Raw genomic sequence first — 17,012 nt, forward strand, 5'->3', positions numbered from 1 at the left:
TACTTACTTTACATTTCTTTATTAATCCCCTGTAAACTGTTTACATTGAGTCAATGTCAACTTAATATATTGTATACATTGTATCTGTCAACTGTATAGTGTATACATTGTATCTGTCAACTGTATATTGTATACATTGTATCTGTCAACTGTATATTGTATACATTGTATCTGTCAACTGTATATTGTATACATTGTATCTGTCAACTGTATATTGTATACATTGTATCTGTCAACTGTATATTGTATACATTGTATCTGTCAACTGTATATTGTATACATTGTATCTGTCAACTGTATATTGTATACATTGTATCTGTCAACTGTATATTGTATACATTGTATCTGTCAACTGTATATTGTATACATTGTATCTGTCAACTGTATATTGTATACATTGTATCTGTCAACTGTATAGTGTATATATTTAGTCTTTGTCAATTACACTTGAATAATAATTTTTTTTTTTCGTCTCCGGCAGATGGCCAAGAGGCGAGGCAGGATGCTGAGGCTGCCGGCGCTGGCTCATCTCTCTGGCCGCAGCATCCCTCTCCTCTGCCTCTCCTGCCTGCTGCTGCTGCTGCTCCAGCAGCCCGTCTGCTCTCACTCTAGGACCACAAGGTCGGAGAGTTATCTTGGCCACGGTCTAAGAGACCACAGTCTTGGCCACGGTCTAAGAGGCCACAGTCTTGGCCACGGTCTAAGAGGCCACAGTCTTGGCCACGGTCTAAGAGGCCACAGTCTTGGCCACGGTCTAAGAGGCCACAGTCTTGGCCACGGTCTAAGAGACCACAGTCTTGGCCACGGTCTAAGAGGCCACGGTCTTGGCCACGGTCTAAGACCCCTGACAAAGAGAGGGTCTTCTCCCGTAAGCTCTAAGGACCCGCCGTTTGTAAAGTACATAGCCAGGACAGCAGTCCCATACGAGGCTCCGAGAGATATGGAAACTGAAATTCAAGAACCTTTGAATAAGGGAAAAGTAAGACCCACAAGTTATGGAAGAAGACTTGTTATGTCTGGTGGCTGGACACGTGGAGGTGAGGACCCCCAGAGACCCCGAGGGTATTTACTGAGGACCCCTGAGCTCTACACTGCTCTACGCCCCTCGCCTTATTTCCCTACATTTAGGACCCCTGAGGTCAATTCCTCGGAGAATATATATCATGGAACGTATCTTGGGGTCGGGGACGAGCCCGGCGACGGGGGCAGCAAGGGAGGTGGCAGGGAGCGACAAGGACATTCAGGATCTTTGATCACTGGAGGTCGTTTTATCCGCAAAGATTCTACAGATTCGTGGAAGTTTGCCGGGAGTCTTCCTGTTGCTGATATTAGAAATGCAGAAACGCAGGCTCAAGGCCGACATGTGACGCAAGGCCTACATGTGACGCAAGGCCTACATGTGACACAAGGCCTACATGTGACGCAAGGCCTACATGTGACGCAAGGCCTACATGTGATACAAGGCCTACTTGTGACGCAAGGCCTACATGTGACACAAGGCCTACATGTGACACAAGGCCTACATGTGACGCAAGGCCTACATGTGACGCAAGGCCTACATGTGATACAAGGCCTACATGTGACGCAAGGCCTACATGTGACACAAGGCCTACATGTGACGCAAGGCCTACATGTGACGCAAGGATCTAAAGAGACACAACTCTCCCAAAGTTATCAAATGTGGAAGAAAATTTATGAATTGTCTGTCTCACTTTTGACTGATGGAGTTACAGACAGACCAAACTTATCATTTAAGAGAAGAAAGAAAATATCATTGAAAATAAAAGGCAAAATCAAAATGCTTCATAATGAAAGTGTAATTTTTAATAATAATAATAATAATAATAATAATAATAATAATAATAATAGTAGTATAAGCAAGCAATACAGACAAGTAAAGCCTGGCAACAAGACGTTAGCAACAACAACAGGTCAAAAGACACTGATTGTTGGCGAACCACGAAGCGAAAAGTTGTCGCGTCTTGAGAGCAAAATTGTTGCGATTGATTTTCTCAAGAGCTTTTATGGTGCCGGGAGACTTGAGGGTGATATTAAAGACACGGGTGCCGCGAGCAGCACGACCCGAGCCTGGCAGCTGCCCGGACACCACACCACTCACCATGCACGAGGTCTCAACCCAGAGGCACAGATACCACCGGTTCAGAGCACAAGACTACATCCATTACTAAGGTCTGGTGACTCCCGTGGCGGGGCAGGAGGGTTGCGAGAAATGGTTGAGGATGAACCTCCACTTATAGCGGTCCCCAAGTGGCGAGCAGCGACGAAGGGAAGGAAGAAGGTGAGGAGTTGTAGGCTGATGCCGGAGCCCAACACGACAGACAAGCGAAGGTTACATTGGCGCAGGAGACGTCGCTTCATGCAGGCTCTAGCCCCTAATACACATGGGTATAAGACACTGTCGTCGACTTACCTTGAGAAAGAAGGCAATTCTCACGTCGTAGAAGCCATACACAAAAGACATAAATCGTCTCGCGTGCGGCACAAAAGATTACAAAGACTCCGAAGTTTTTCGGACACTTCATCTTTCGAGGAGAAAGTCGAGGAGGATCTTCACCCTGAGTCAGATACTCAGCATCGACCAGCGCGGAGACAACTGCCCCGGGACAGTTTCAGAGGTCCCCTGCCCCCTTCCTCACTACAGCTGGAGAGGAGTCATGAAGTGGTTTACCAGCAGGACTCTCCTTCACTACAGCAGCTGAGGACAGGTCAGAGCAGCACTCACCAGGACTCTCCTTCACTACAGCAGCTGAGGACAGGTCAGAGCAGCACTCACCAGGACTCGAGTGTAGAACACGAGTACCTGTACTATGCAGGATGGGGTCCGGTCACAGAGAGAACATATACCGCTGCAAGTGATAGGACTCGTAATGTCAAAGGCCACACCAGTGGGAATAATGATTACAGAAGCACAGATGAACGAGTAGCGATGAGACTGAACACAGAACTGAGAGCCACTGTTATGTCTTTGGGTGTAAATAAGGACAGACGGTTACGACGGGGTGAACTATGGACAAGACAAAAGCTGGCAAAGAAAGCTGTTAGACGGTTGACCTGTGGACCGTCAGAGAACAATAGTGGAGCAAGCGAGAAACTGACTTATAAGAACATTATGTATAATGTAAGGTTGGAAACAGCCACGAATCACAGCCCCATGAATATTAAAATTGAATTATGTGTAAGATATGCAAATCATGACGAAAATATTACGTTTGGGCACCGAGGCCTGGATGTTGTATTCTGGCAGGAAGTGCACAGGGTAAGGAAAGCAAACTGGAAAACACAGAAAAGCAGAATTACCACCGAGTGCAAGAGCGAACCTCTTGACTCACTAGAGGAGCAAGGTGTCTCAGAGACGGCGGTGGGAGAGGAAGATGACATGTCCACACCAGACCTCCTCACAACACAGCCAGTGACCATGACCATGGAGGTGGTAACAACACGGCCAACAACCTCTGCATATTACTCACGGATTTTAAAGAGAGCAAATCAAAATCCCTGGAAAACACATTTACTGAAAAGGATAATTGCAAATTTAAAAGTTTATGGAAAGCTGTTCTATTTTCCAGCTTTTCTCAGCCACGTCGATTCCAGGCATCGTGGACTCGACTCGGAAGGAAACACAATATTGTTACCTGCAGAAAATAAATTGGAATTCAACTTTAAGTTTTTATATAGATCTTCCTCGTTGCTGACGATTCTGAGAATAAAAATACAAACATTATCTTCAGAAAAGCTAGACTCGGATCCTATCACAGTTGAAATGGAAAGTATTATCGATTCAGCACTTGTTCATTCACTGTTTTACAAGCGTTTTAAGTTGTTCATTGTAGGGAAGATTAAGAGGCATCTAAAGTCAAGTCCAAGAGCACCGCTTTGCAATAAACGAGTCAAAATACCCATCATGGGGCTTTGTAATTGTATGAGATTTATGTTAAGTGCTGAAGGTCAAGTGCTAGCCACTGTGACCAGTGGTAGTGGTAGTGGGAGGTGCTGGGGCTCCATCCTGCCTCACCACAAGTTCACCAAATCGCCACAGAAAAGCACTTTTATTGGGCGAAGTTCATTATGTCTCACGGAGCTCAACATCGGACCATCTGCACCATTGACCAAATGCAGTCAAAACATTACCCACCGAAAACCCTTTCAGAGAGCACTTGCAACAGTCATGGAAGTTTTTCTCCAGCTGTTGATGTTGATGACAGCAGCTGGTGAGACTGTGGCGAACAAGAAGCCACGGATATGGGGTGTGCCCAACGCACTCTCAGGGATGCACATTGCGGCAGTACTCAAGGGTACACTCGCTGAATACAAAAAAGATCCATGTCTCGCAGATAAAGATAGCAAACGGACGAGAAAACATTCCTATGATAGGCTTTCATGGCCAAGAAAATTGGCTTTGGCATCACGAAGGTCTGGAATGGAAGAAGGCGGCCCGACCACCACAGTGGACGAAGGTCGAGGTCAGAAAGAGCAAACATTTTTGAGAGAGAACAGCCTTTCTGGGGACATGTTAACAGTGCTGAGTGCGCGCGACAGACATGCACACATCATCTTAACACATGAAACTGAGACGGCAGCTCAGTACACAGTCCCCACCAATAAGTGTCGGGGTGACTTTCACGGTGGAAATCAAAACCAGCCGAAGCCTGATGCAGTAGAGCTGATATTTGATCCAAGATGTACTTTAGAGAACGGGAAGTTGGTTCTTCATGGCCTGCATAGGAGAGCTGACAATGACTTCAGCTTCAGAACTCGACGAAGAGGCAAACGAAATGTGGAAATTAGACACTCTGTTAAAGAAGCAATCGGGATAAGAAAGAGAAATAAAAGCACCAAAAAATGGAACAGTGCTGGGGATGGAAGGGGAGGCAGATGGAATGGTAAGTCTAGCGGGGCAAAGATAAGACTTCGGCTTATGCGGCAGACACGAGCCCACCGCAGAAGGCGCACTACAGCAGCTAAACCCCCGACACCTCAGTCTCCAGAGAGTTCCGTAGAGGCAGAAAACACGGTAAGAAACTCAAGTGAAAACATGTCCACGACAAGTCGACGGCGTTCTCACAGAGGGAAGAAGAACACATCCAGGAAAATCACACCTCCAAGAAACGTCACCACTGGCTCCAGTTTAATTTCCTCTGAGTTACGAGAACACGAACACCTCGTGAATAAAGTAAAGACTTCGAAGATCTTTACTCAAAGTGAGACTACCCAACACCATGTTCCTAAAGGTGTCAGTAACACAGACCTCGAGAGAGTGGAGTCTCCACTTGAGGGCAGGTCTGTCAGTAACACAGACCTTGAGGGAGTGGAACCTCCACTTGAGGGCAGGTCTGTCAGTAACACAGACCTCGAGAGAGTGGAGTCTCCACTTGAGGGCAGGTCTGTCAGTAACACAGACCTTGAGGGAGTGGAGTCACCATTTGAGGGCAGGTCTGTCAGTAACACAGACCTTGAGGGAGTGGAACCTCCACTTGAGGGCAGGTCTGACAGTAACACAGACCTCGAGGGAGTGGAACCTCCACTTGAGGGCAGGTCTGACAGTAACACAGACCTTGAGGGAGTGGAACCTCCACTTGAGGGCAGGTCTGTCAGTAACACAGACCTTGAGGGAGTGGAACCTCCACATTCACCAGATATCTCGCCACAGAGGTCAACCCTGTTATCACATTTTACACGTTTTCTAACGAGAAAAAATGCTCTTTCAAGCACTTCAGGCCAACCAGCACACGTCACCGAGGGCCTCCTTCAAGCACCTGATCAAGGCCTCGAGATCCCACGAGAGGCTCATGTCTTAGATCACAGGAAGCTTGAAACTTATTCCACCTCTGAGGAAATGTTAGGAGGCCGCAGGAATGCTCAGATTACACACCCACACAAGGTTATTGATCACATTACTTTAAGAGGGATTACTTCCACGACTTTTCCCCTCGTAAACCAAACACATATGAAAATCAATGATGATATTGATCATAACTATCCATTAACGACCACTTCTTTCGTGACTGATGTGCAAATCAATATTGCAAATGCATCAAGCAAATCAATTAATAGTTCGGAAAGCAACTCCATCAATGATGATAACAAGGAAACAAAGCTCAATGGAACATCAATAGGAAACCGTATTTCTGGAGAATTCATATTAAGAAATTACAACATAGATGAAAGCTCTCCGACAGCAAGTTCTTCTGAGAGTCATGCTCTTGAGAACCCAATAACTCCGACACCTTGGCCCCTTAACCATGAGGAAGAGAACATCGAGTCCTCGGGTCAGGCAGTTTCTGGCCAGACCCCGGACCCGGAGTGTCCTGACGAGGCCTTGCACCTTCTGCCGACTCTTAAGAAACCTCTCTTCTCACCGGGTGATAAACGCACAACCCTCATTAGTGGAGCACTCAGCATGAACAAGAGAACACAGCATCATGTGCATAACAGCGCACAAACACTCTCTCTGGAGCTCAACAATTCCTCACTACACTACAGTACTCCAGGTGCAGTTCCCTCCCGCGTTGATGAATATGAGAAAGAGAGGAAGCGTGTGGAGGAAGTTAATCATATTGACGCTAACAGTGTGTCTCTTCACTCAAACAGTCAGGCGTCCAACCTTCATTGGCAGAACAATATTATGTTGCCGATGGGTTATGGAATATTTCCAGTTACCTCTACATTACCACGTAATTCCTATGGGTATAACATCAGTCTTGAGCACCACAACGCACACAAAACGGCACATGATCCCACTCAAAATTCAACGTTGTCGTTTGATTTCGCTGTACACAAGAGAGGTTTTACCCAACAATATAACAGAGACAATTTGGAAAGCATAATGAAACCCCCACCACACAAGCAACAAGGCTTGCAGCAAGGCCTATTTCAACTTGCCGGAGGATCCGCGAGACACACTCAGCCTCACCCAGGTGCCCATCACTCCCCTGGTACAGCCTCCCACTTTAATACAAAGGACCAAGCAAGGCATTCACTAAACTCTCCACACGCTCTCCAAGATCCACCCTCAAGTCCCAGGAAGTCTGACTTTCACCCTGCAGAGAGAAGTGACAACGGTGACAGAGGTGCACTAAACAGTCTTGGCCCCAGCCCCATCTCTAGCCAGGTCCAGGGCCATATTGTGAGCGGTGTGGCAGGTGATGTACCGGTGCGTTGGGCATACCCGTCATCCACCACTGTGGTGGGCGTGTCTTCACACTCCTCACCTCATCCATCCCAGCATCACCCTCAAGGTCATCACTCACCTCAGCCACATGACATGACCAGTGAGAGGAGGAGGGTGTCGAGCGGCTCCGTCACCACACACCACCTCAAGAAGCACCAGCTGCCCCGTCACGTCAAGCGCAGCAGGAGTAACCACAACAGCTGGCCCTCGAGGCCAGCTGAGCAGTGGATCAAGCACTCCGCCAGCAGCAGAGTGGAGGCACTCAGGCCGGAGCGAGTGGTGCCCATCCTGGGGCTGTTTGACCTGAGTGTACGAGGCCAGCCTCGCCTGGGGGGCAGGGCAGAGCTGGCTGCTGCCCAGTTGGCCCTCTCACACATCAACGAGCAGGGCATCATACCCGGCCACAGGCTCCTCATGTTCCACAACGACACACAGGTCAGTCTCTCAACACTCTTACTGTTCCTACACACATGTCCATCATGCACAGTGTTGTAACACACTCTTCCATTGCAATAGTTAATGTTATCATCCAGTTTTAAGGTGACACTTAAGTATTTGTATTTTACACGGTGATAAAAGATTACTGTTACTTATAGTCATTGCTGAGTAAAATAGTCTATGGTAACCTTGTGAGGATCAGTGTCTCCATAGCCTGGCGTACGGGTCACAGCTCAGTTGATCACGTATCCTTTAATTGATGGTGTTAATCAACTTCTCTCTCTCTTGAACGCCAAAGGTCGACCAGTTACGTTTAGAGGGAGAGTGCTGAAGCGTTCTGTGCTCTTCATGTTGATAGAGTTCTCTCTCAGCGCCCCTGTCGTACCTCTGTTGTTCAACCTGGCTATTAGAGTTCTCTCTCAGCGCACCTATTGCACCTCTGTTGTTCAACCTGGCTATTAGAGTTCTCTCTCTCAGCGCCCCTGTCGCACCTCTGTTGTTTAACCTGGCTATTTCACACTTCATCCCTCGCCTCCTGTGTCACCTAGTGTTATCTCCGGGTGGACATTTGGAACCATATCCCAATATATTTACATATTTACCCTGTAAATTATAATTTATCTCTTCCGCCGGCGCTCTGCGGAATGATGATTTAAACATTTTAAGTGCTCCCAATAATTGACTTGTTTTATTGAGTGGATTCTGGCAGTAAAGGATCTTGGCACGTTCTCCAAGTCAGCAATTTCTCCAGCTTCAAATGGGGCTGTTATTGTGCAACAATATTCCACCCCGGAGCTCACTAGTGACGTCAAGTATCACCACTGGCCTGACATCTCTTGTTTGAGAGGTTTCTGTTGTCATGTGTGTCGCAGTTGTGACAGCTACTCTATTGCGTTCTTTAATAGTAGGGTCTTCCTCTCCCCCCCCCCACTCTTCCCCCTCCCACCCCAACCCACCCCCTCCCACCCCCACCCTGCTCCACAGTGCCTGGTGTATTCACACCCACAAACAACACAGAGAGCCAGCTTAGCTTAGCTGCCAACACCCACACATCGTGTCAGCAAGGCGGACAGCCCGCCGCCTGCTTTCATAACTCTCACTATATTTCCCTCTTCCAAACTTCCCTTCACCTATGCCTCTCCATCCTATTTACTCGAAAAAAATACAGATAGAATGAGGGAGACACATAAGGCTACATAGAGAAGCATATGTAAGGGTAGAGGAATAAGTGTATAAGGTAAGCCATACAGGTTAGTGAGCGCGTCACATTAATGGCCGGTGTGCGCGAAATATGTCAATTGTTCTGCTCGTTGACCAAATTAACACCTCGCCTAGAGCAATTAATACCCCAATTTAACGCCATTGGATAATCGTGGGATAAAATGATCTAATTATCTCTTGAGTGTGTGAGGAAGGCGAGGCTGGTGCCCCAGGGAGGCGGGGGGGGGGGGGGGGGTGGCTGACTGCTTCACGGTAAAGATAAGTGAGGTTAACAAAGATAATATTTCCGTACTGACCAGATGGTGGTGCTCTGGCGGCCCTGGCCAGGCCAACAAGCGAACCAAGAGTCACTGTACAACACCACACATGACCAGGAGTCACTGTACAACACCACACATGACCAGGAGTCACTGTACAACACCACACATGACCAGGAGTCACTGTACAACACCACACATGACCAGGAGTCACTGTACAACACCACACATGACCAGGAGTCACTGTACAACACCACACATGACCAAGAGTCACTATACAACACCACACATGACCAGGAGTCACTATACAACACCACACATGACCAGGAGTCACTGTACAACACCACACATGACCAAGAGTCACTATACAACACCACACGTAACCATTAGTCACTATACAACACCACACATGACCAGGAGTCACTGTACAACACCACACATGACCAGGAGTCACTGTACAACACCACACATGACCAAGAGTCACTATACAACACCACACGTAACCATTAGTCACTATACAACACCACACATGACCAGGAGTCACTGTACAACACCACACATGACCAGGAGTCACTGTACAACACCACACATGACCAGGAGTCACTATACAACACCACACGTAACCATTAGTCACTATACAACACCACACATGACCAGGAGTCACTGTACAACACCACACATGACCAAGAGTCACTGTACAACACCACACATGACCAAGAGTCACTGTACAACACCACACATGACCAGGAGTCACTGTACAACACCACACATGACCAAGAGTCACTGTACAACACCACACATGACCAGGAGTCACTGTACAACACCACACATGACCAAGAGTCACTATACAACACCACACGTAACCATTAGTCACTATACAACACCACACATGACCAAGAGTCACTGTACAACACCACACATGACCAGGAGTCACTGTACAACACCACACATGACCAGAAGTCACTGTACAACACCACACATGACCAGAAGTCACTATATATCACCACACATGACCAGGAGTCACTGTACAACACCACACATGACCAGGAGTCACTGTACAACACCACACATGACCAAGAGTCACTGTACAACACCACACATGACCAAGAGTCACTGTACAACACCACACATGACGAGGAGTCACTGTACAACACCACACATGACCAAGAGTCACTGTACAACACAACACATGACCAGGAGTCACTGTACAACACCACACATGACCAAGAGTCACTGTACAACACCACACATGACGAGGAGTCACTGTACAACACCACACATGACCAGGAGTCACTGTACAACACCACACATGACCAAGAGTCACTGTACAACACCACACATGACCAGGAGTCACTATACAACACCACACATGACCAGGAGTCACTATATATCACCACACATGACCAGGAGTCACTGTACAACACCACACATGACCAGAAGTCACTATATATCACCACACATGACCAGGAGTCACTGTACAACACCACACATGACCAGGAGTCACTGTACAACACCACACATGACCAAGAGTCACTGTACAACACCACACATGACCAAGAGTCACTGTACAACACCACACATGACGAGGAGTCACTGTACAACACCACACATGACCAGGAGTCACTGTACAACACCACACATGACCAAGAGTCACTGTACAACACCACACATGACCAGGAGTCACTATACAACACCACACATGACCAGGAGTCACTATATATCACCACACATGACCAGGAGTCACTGTACAACACCACACATGACCAGAAGTCACTATATATCACCACACATGACCAGGAGTCACTGTACAACACCACACATGACCAGGAGTCACTGTACAACACCACACATGACCAAGAGTCACTGTACAACACCACACATGACCAGGAGTCACTATACAACACCACACATGACCAGGAGTCACTATATAACACCACACATGACCAGGAGTCACTATACAACACCACACATGACCAGGAGTCACTATACAACACCACACATGACCAGGAGTCACTATACAACACCACAAATGACCAGGAGTCACTATACAACGCCACACATGACCAGGAGTCACTATACAACACCACACATGACCAGGAGTCACTATACAACACCACACATGACCAGAAGTCACTATATATCACCACACATGACCAGGAGTCACTGTACAACACCACACATGACCAGGAGTCACTATACAACACCACACATGACCAGGAGTCACTATACAACACCACAAATGACCAGGAGTCACTATACAACGCCACACATGACCAGGAGTCACTATACAACACCACACATGACCAGGAGTCACTATACAACACCACACATGACCAGAAGTCACTATATATCACCACACATGACCAGGAGTCACTGTACAACACCACACATGACCAGGAGTCACTGTACAACACCACACATGACCAAGAGTCACTGTACAACACCACACATGACCAAGAGTCACTATACAACACCACACATGACCAGGAGTCACTGTACAACACCACACATGACCAGGAGTCACTGTACAACACCACACATGACCAAGAGTCACTGTACAACACCACACATGACCAGGAGTCACTATACAACACCACAAATGACCAGGAGTTACTATACAACGCCACACATGACCAGGAGTCACTATACAACACCACACATGACCAGGAGTCACTATACAACACCACACATGACCAGGAGTCACTATACAACACCACACATGACCAGGAGTTACTATACAACGCCACACATGACCAGGAGTCACTATACAACACCACACATGACCAGGAGTCACTATACAACACCACACATGACCAGGAGTCACTATACAACACCACACATGACCAGGAGTCACTATACAACACCACACATGACCAGGAGTCACTGTACAACACCACACATGACCAGGAGTCACTGTACAACACCACACATGACCAAGAGTCACTGTACAACACCACACATGACCAGGAGTCACTATACAACACCACAAATGACCAGGAGTTACTATACAACGCCACACATGACCAGGAGTCACTATACAACACCACACATGACCAGGAGTCACTATACAACACCACACATGACCAGGAGTCACTATACAACACCACACATGACCAGGAGTCACTATACAACACCACACATGACCAGGAGTCACTATACAACACCACACATGACCACGAGTCACTATACAACACCAGACATGACCAGGAGTCACTATACAACACATGTGGCCAGGAGTCACCATACAACACCACATACAACTAGGAGTCACTATAAAACACCACATACAACCAGGAGTCACCATACATCACCACATACAACCAGGAGTCACCATACATCACCACATACAACCAGGAGTCACCATACAACACATACAACCAGGAGTCACCATACAACACCACATACAACCAGGAGTCACCATTCAACACCATATACAACCAGGAGTCACCATTCAACACCATATACAACCAGGAGTCACCATACAACCATGAGTCACCATACAACCAGGAGTCACCATACATCACCACATACAACCAGGAGTCACCATACAACCAGGAGTCACCATACAACACCACATACAACCAGGAGTCACCATACAACACCACATACAACCAGGAGTCACCATACAACCAGGAGTCACCATACAACCAGGAGTCACCACACACACCTAGGAGTCACCATACATCACAGGAGTCACCATACATCACCACACACACCCAGGAGTCACCATTCATCACCACACACACCCAGGAGTCACCATACATCACAGGAGTCACCATACATCACCACACACACCCAGGAGTCACCATACATCACCACACACACCCAGGAGTCACCATACATCACCACACACACCCAGGAGTCACCATACATCACAGGAGTCACCATACATCACCACACATACCCAGGAGTCACCATACATCACAGGAGTCACCATACATCACCACACATACCCAGGAGTCACCATACATCACAGGAGTCACCATACATCACACCACATACCCAGGAGTCACCATACATCACAGGAGTCACCATACATCACACCACATATCCAGGAGTCACCATACATCACCACACACACCCAGGAGTCACCATACATCACAGGGGTCACCATACATCACCACACACACCCAGGAGTCACCACACATACCCAGGAGTCACCATACATCACCACACACACCCAGGAGTCGCCATACATCACAGGAGTCACCATACATCACCACACACACCCAGGGGTCACCATGCATCACCACACACACCCAGGAGTCTCCATACATCACCACACACACCCAGGAGTCACCACACATACCCAGGAGTCACCATACATCACCACACACCCCCAGGAGTCGCCATACATCACAGGAGTCACCATACATCACCACACACACCAGGGGTCACCATGCATCACCACACACACCCAGGAGTCACCATACATCACCACACATACCCAGGAGTCACCATACATCACAGGAGTCACCATACATCACCACACACACCCAGGGGTCACCATGCATCACCACACACACCCAGGAGTCACCATACATCACAGGGGTCACCATACATCACCACACACACCCAGGAGTCACCACACATACCCAGGAGTCACCATACATCACCACACACACCCAGGAGTCACCATACATCACAGGAGTCACCATACATCACCACACACACCCAGGGGTCACCATGCATCACCACACACACCCAGGAGTCACCATACATCACCACACACACCCAGGAGTCACCATACATCACAGGAGTCACCATACATCACCACACATACCCAGGAGTCACCATACATCACAGGAGTCACCATACATCACAGGAGTCACCATACATCACCACACACAACCAGGGGTCACCATACATCACACACACCCAGGAGTCACCATACATCACCACAAATACCCAGGAGTCACCATACATCACAGGAGTCACCATACATCACCAAACATACCCAGGAGTCACCATACATCACAGGAGTCACCATACATCACCACACACGTCCAGGGGTCACCATACATCACAGGAGTCTCCATGCATCACCACACACACCCAGGAGTCACCATACATCACCACACATATCCAGGAGTCACCATACATCACAGGAGTCACCATACATCACCACACATACCCAGGAGTCACCATACGTCACAGGAGTCACCATACATCACCACACACACCCAGGGGTCACCATACATCACAGGAGTCACCATACATCACCACACATACCCAGGAGTCACCATACATCACAGGAGTCACCATACATCACCACACACAACCAGGGGTCACCATACATCACCATACACAACGTCTCACCCTCCAGGTCAAGGAATCTTACACATCAGATCTATGTCAATCCGGGAACTTTGAAGCAAAAGTTATTTTTCCCATTTAAGCTGAAATAGAGTTTAAACTTGATTGACTGTATCAACTCCCCTTCCATCCTCAAGTCCCAGAGTACAGGCAAAGTTTTGATCCCAAGTTTAAGTCAATTTAAAAGACCAAACCACAGTAGGGTAACCAGGTGCCACTCGTGAGTGCCAGCTGGGCAGATGGTGCGCGCGGTTCTAGTCACACTTTACCCTAACTATCCACTGCTATAAAATATAACACCATGGGGCTGCCAGCGGCGGCAAGGTGTCCGAACTTTATCTATATTTATTAAAGAGTTTAGGAGCACCAAAATGACGCCACGAAAGTTAGTAATTGTTAAAGGGATCTTTTTAATGTTCCGGAGCTCATAAACGGTTTAATTAATGTAATCTAAGCTGGCATGATTATGGAAGGTTTGGTTACTACACAGGAGGGAGCTGTTGACTCCTGTAAGCCTCGTAGCTCATGGTCAGCCTGACCCACTAGTTAGACTCACACAGGAGGGGTACAGGAGTGAGTCACGTCTCACTCCTGTAAGCAGGCACTGAGGTCTTGAAGTGACACTTAAGACCACTGAGGTCTTTAGTGACACTTAAGACCACTGAGGTCTTTAGTGACACTTAAGACCACTGAGGTCTTTAAGTGACACTCTCAGACCACTGAGGTCTTTAAGTGACACTCTCAGACCACTGAGGTCTTTAAGTGACACTCTCAGACCACTGAGGTCTTTAAGTGACACTCTCAGACCACTGAGGTCTTTAAGTGACACTCTCAGACCACTGAGGTCTTTAAGTGACACTCTCAGACCACTGAGGTCTTTAAGTGACACTCTCAGACCACTGAGATCTTTAAGTGACACTCTCAGACCACTGAGGTCTTTAAGTGACACTCTCAGACCACTGAGGTCTTTAAGTGACACTCTCAGACCACTGAGGTCTTTAAGTGACACTCTCAGACCACTGAGGTCTTTAAGTGACACTCTCAGACCACTGAGGTCTTTAAGTGACACTCTCAGACCACTGAGATCTTTAAGTGACACTCTCAGACCACTGAGGTCTTTAAGTGACACTCTCAGACCACTGAGGTCTTTAAGTGACACTCTCAGACCACTGAGGTCTTTAAGTGACACTCTCAGACCACTGAGGTCTTTAAGTGACACTCTCAGACCACTGAGGTCTTTAAGTGACACTCTCAGACCACTGAGGTCTTTAAGTGACACTCTCAGACCACTGAGGTCTTTAAGTGACACTCTCAGACCACTGAGGTCTTTAAGTGACACTCTCAGACCACTGAGATCTTTTAGTGACACTCTCAGACCACTGAGGTCTTTAAGTGACACTCTCAGACCACTGAGGTCTTTAAGTGACACTCTCAGACCACTGAGGTCTTTAAGTGACACTCTCAGACCACTGAGGTCTTTAAGTGACACTCTCAGACCACTGAGGTCTTTAAGTGACACTCTCAGACCACTGAGGTCTTTAAGTGACACTCTCAGACCACTGAGGTCTTTAAGTGACACTCTCAGACCACTGAGGTCTTTAAGTGACACTCTCAGACCACTGAGGTCTTTAAGTGACACTCTCAGACCACTGAGGTCTTTAAGTGACACTCTCAGACCACTGAGGTCTTTAAGTGACACTCTCAGACCACTGAGGTCTTTAAGTGACACTCTCAGACCACTGAGGTCTTTAAGTGACACTCTCAGACCACTGAGGTCTTTAAGTGACACTTTCAGACCACTGAGGTCTTTAAGTGACACTTTCAGACCACTGAGGTCTTTAAGTGACACTCTCAGACCACTGAGGTCTTTAAGTGACACTCTCAGACCACTGAAGTCTTTAAGTGACACTCTCAGACCACTGAGGTCTTTAAGTGACACTCTCAGGCCACTGAGGTCTTTAAGTGACACTCTCAGACCACTGAGGTCTTTAAGGGACACTCTCAGACCACTGAGGTCTTTAAGTGACACTCTCAGACCACTGAGGTCTTTAAGTGACACTCTCAGACCACTAAGGTCTTTAAGTGACACTCTCAGACCACTAAGATCTTAAAGTGACACTTAAGACCGCAGTAAACATTCAATTATCTCATATAAGAATATCAGATCATTAATACCAATTGCTCATCCTATTTGTTGACAGCTTAATAATTCCTACCAATACCCGGGGGAGACAATGTAATTAGTTTCCTCTTTCTTTGCTAACAATGCAATTATACCTGGTCTCCTGGCTCTTAGAGCTGGAGCCTAATGACCTCACCGCCTTCTCCATCTCCGAGACGGCAATACAATGAACCCAATTGTCCACAGGAGGTAATAAATAAGTTGTGTTGTTGTCCTTCCGGCAGTGTGATAGCGGGAGCGGCGTCGACGCCTTCTTCCACGCCATCTACACCTCCAGGGCCAAGATGATGATACTCTTAGGCGCTGCTTGTCCCGAGGTCACTGAGAGCCTGGCCGCCGTCGTTCACTACTGGAACATTGTCCAGGTCAGTCATACAGCCTCCTTGGTCAGTCATACAGCCTCCTTGGT

At 47.5% G+C, this 17,012-nt stretch overlaps 1 protein-coding gene across 1 annotated transcript in view; it reads left to right on the forward strand.

Moving 5' to 3' along the window:
* Positions 1–495: 495 nt before the first annotated feature.
* Positions 496–17,012, forward strand: part of LOC123772757 (uncharacterized) — a gene marked incomplete in the record, with an annotated part of 455,577 nt that continues 439,060 nt past the window's right edge. Inside the window, 2 exon segments of the mRNA XM_069303388.1 lie at positions 496–7,624; positions 16,828–16,968. Coding sequence (XP_069159489.1) covers positions 503–7,624; positions 16,828–16,968 — 7,263 coding nt within the window.

This window comes from Procambarus clarkii, chromosome 50 (genome assembly GCF_040958095.1).
Source record: "Procambarus clarkii isolate CNS0578487 chromosome 50, FALCON_Pclarkii_2.0, whole genome shotgun sequence".
NCBI lineage: Eukaryota > Metazoa > Arthropoda > Malacostraca > Decapoda > Cambaridae > Procambarus > Procambarus clarkii.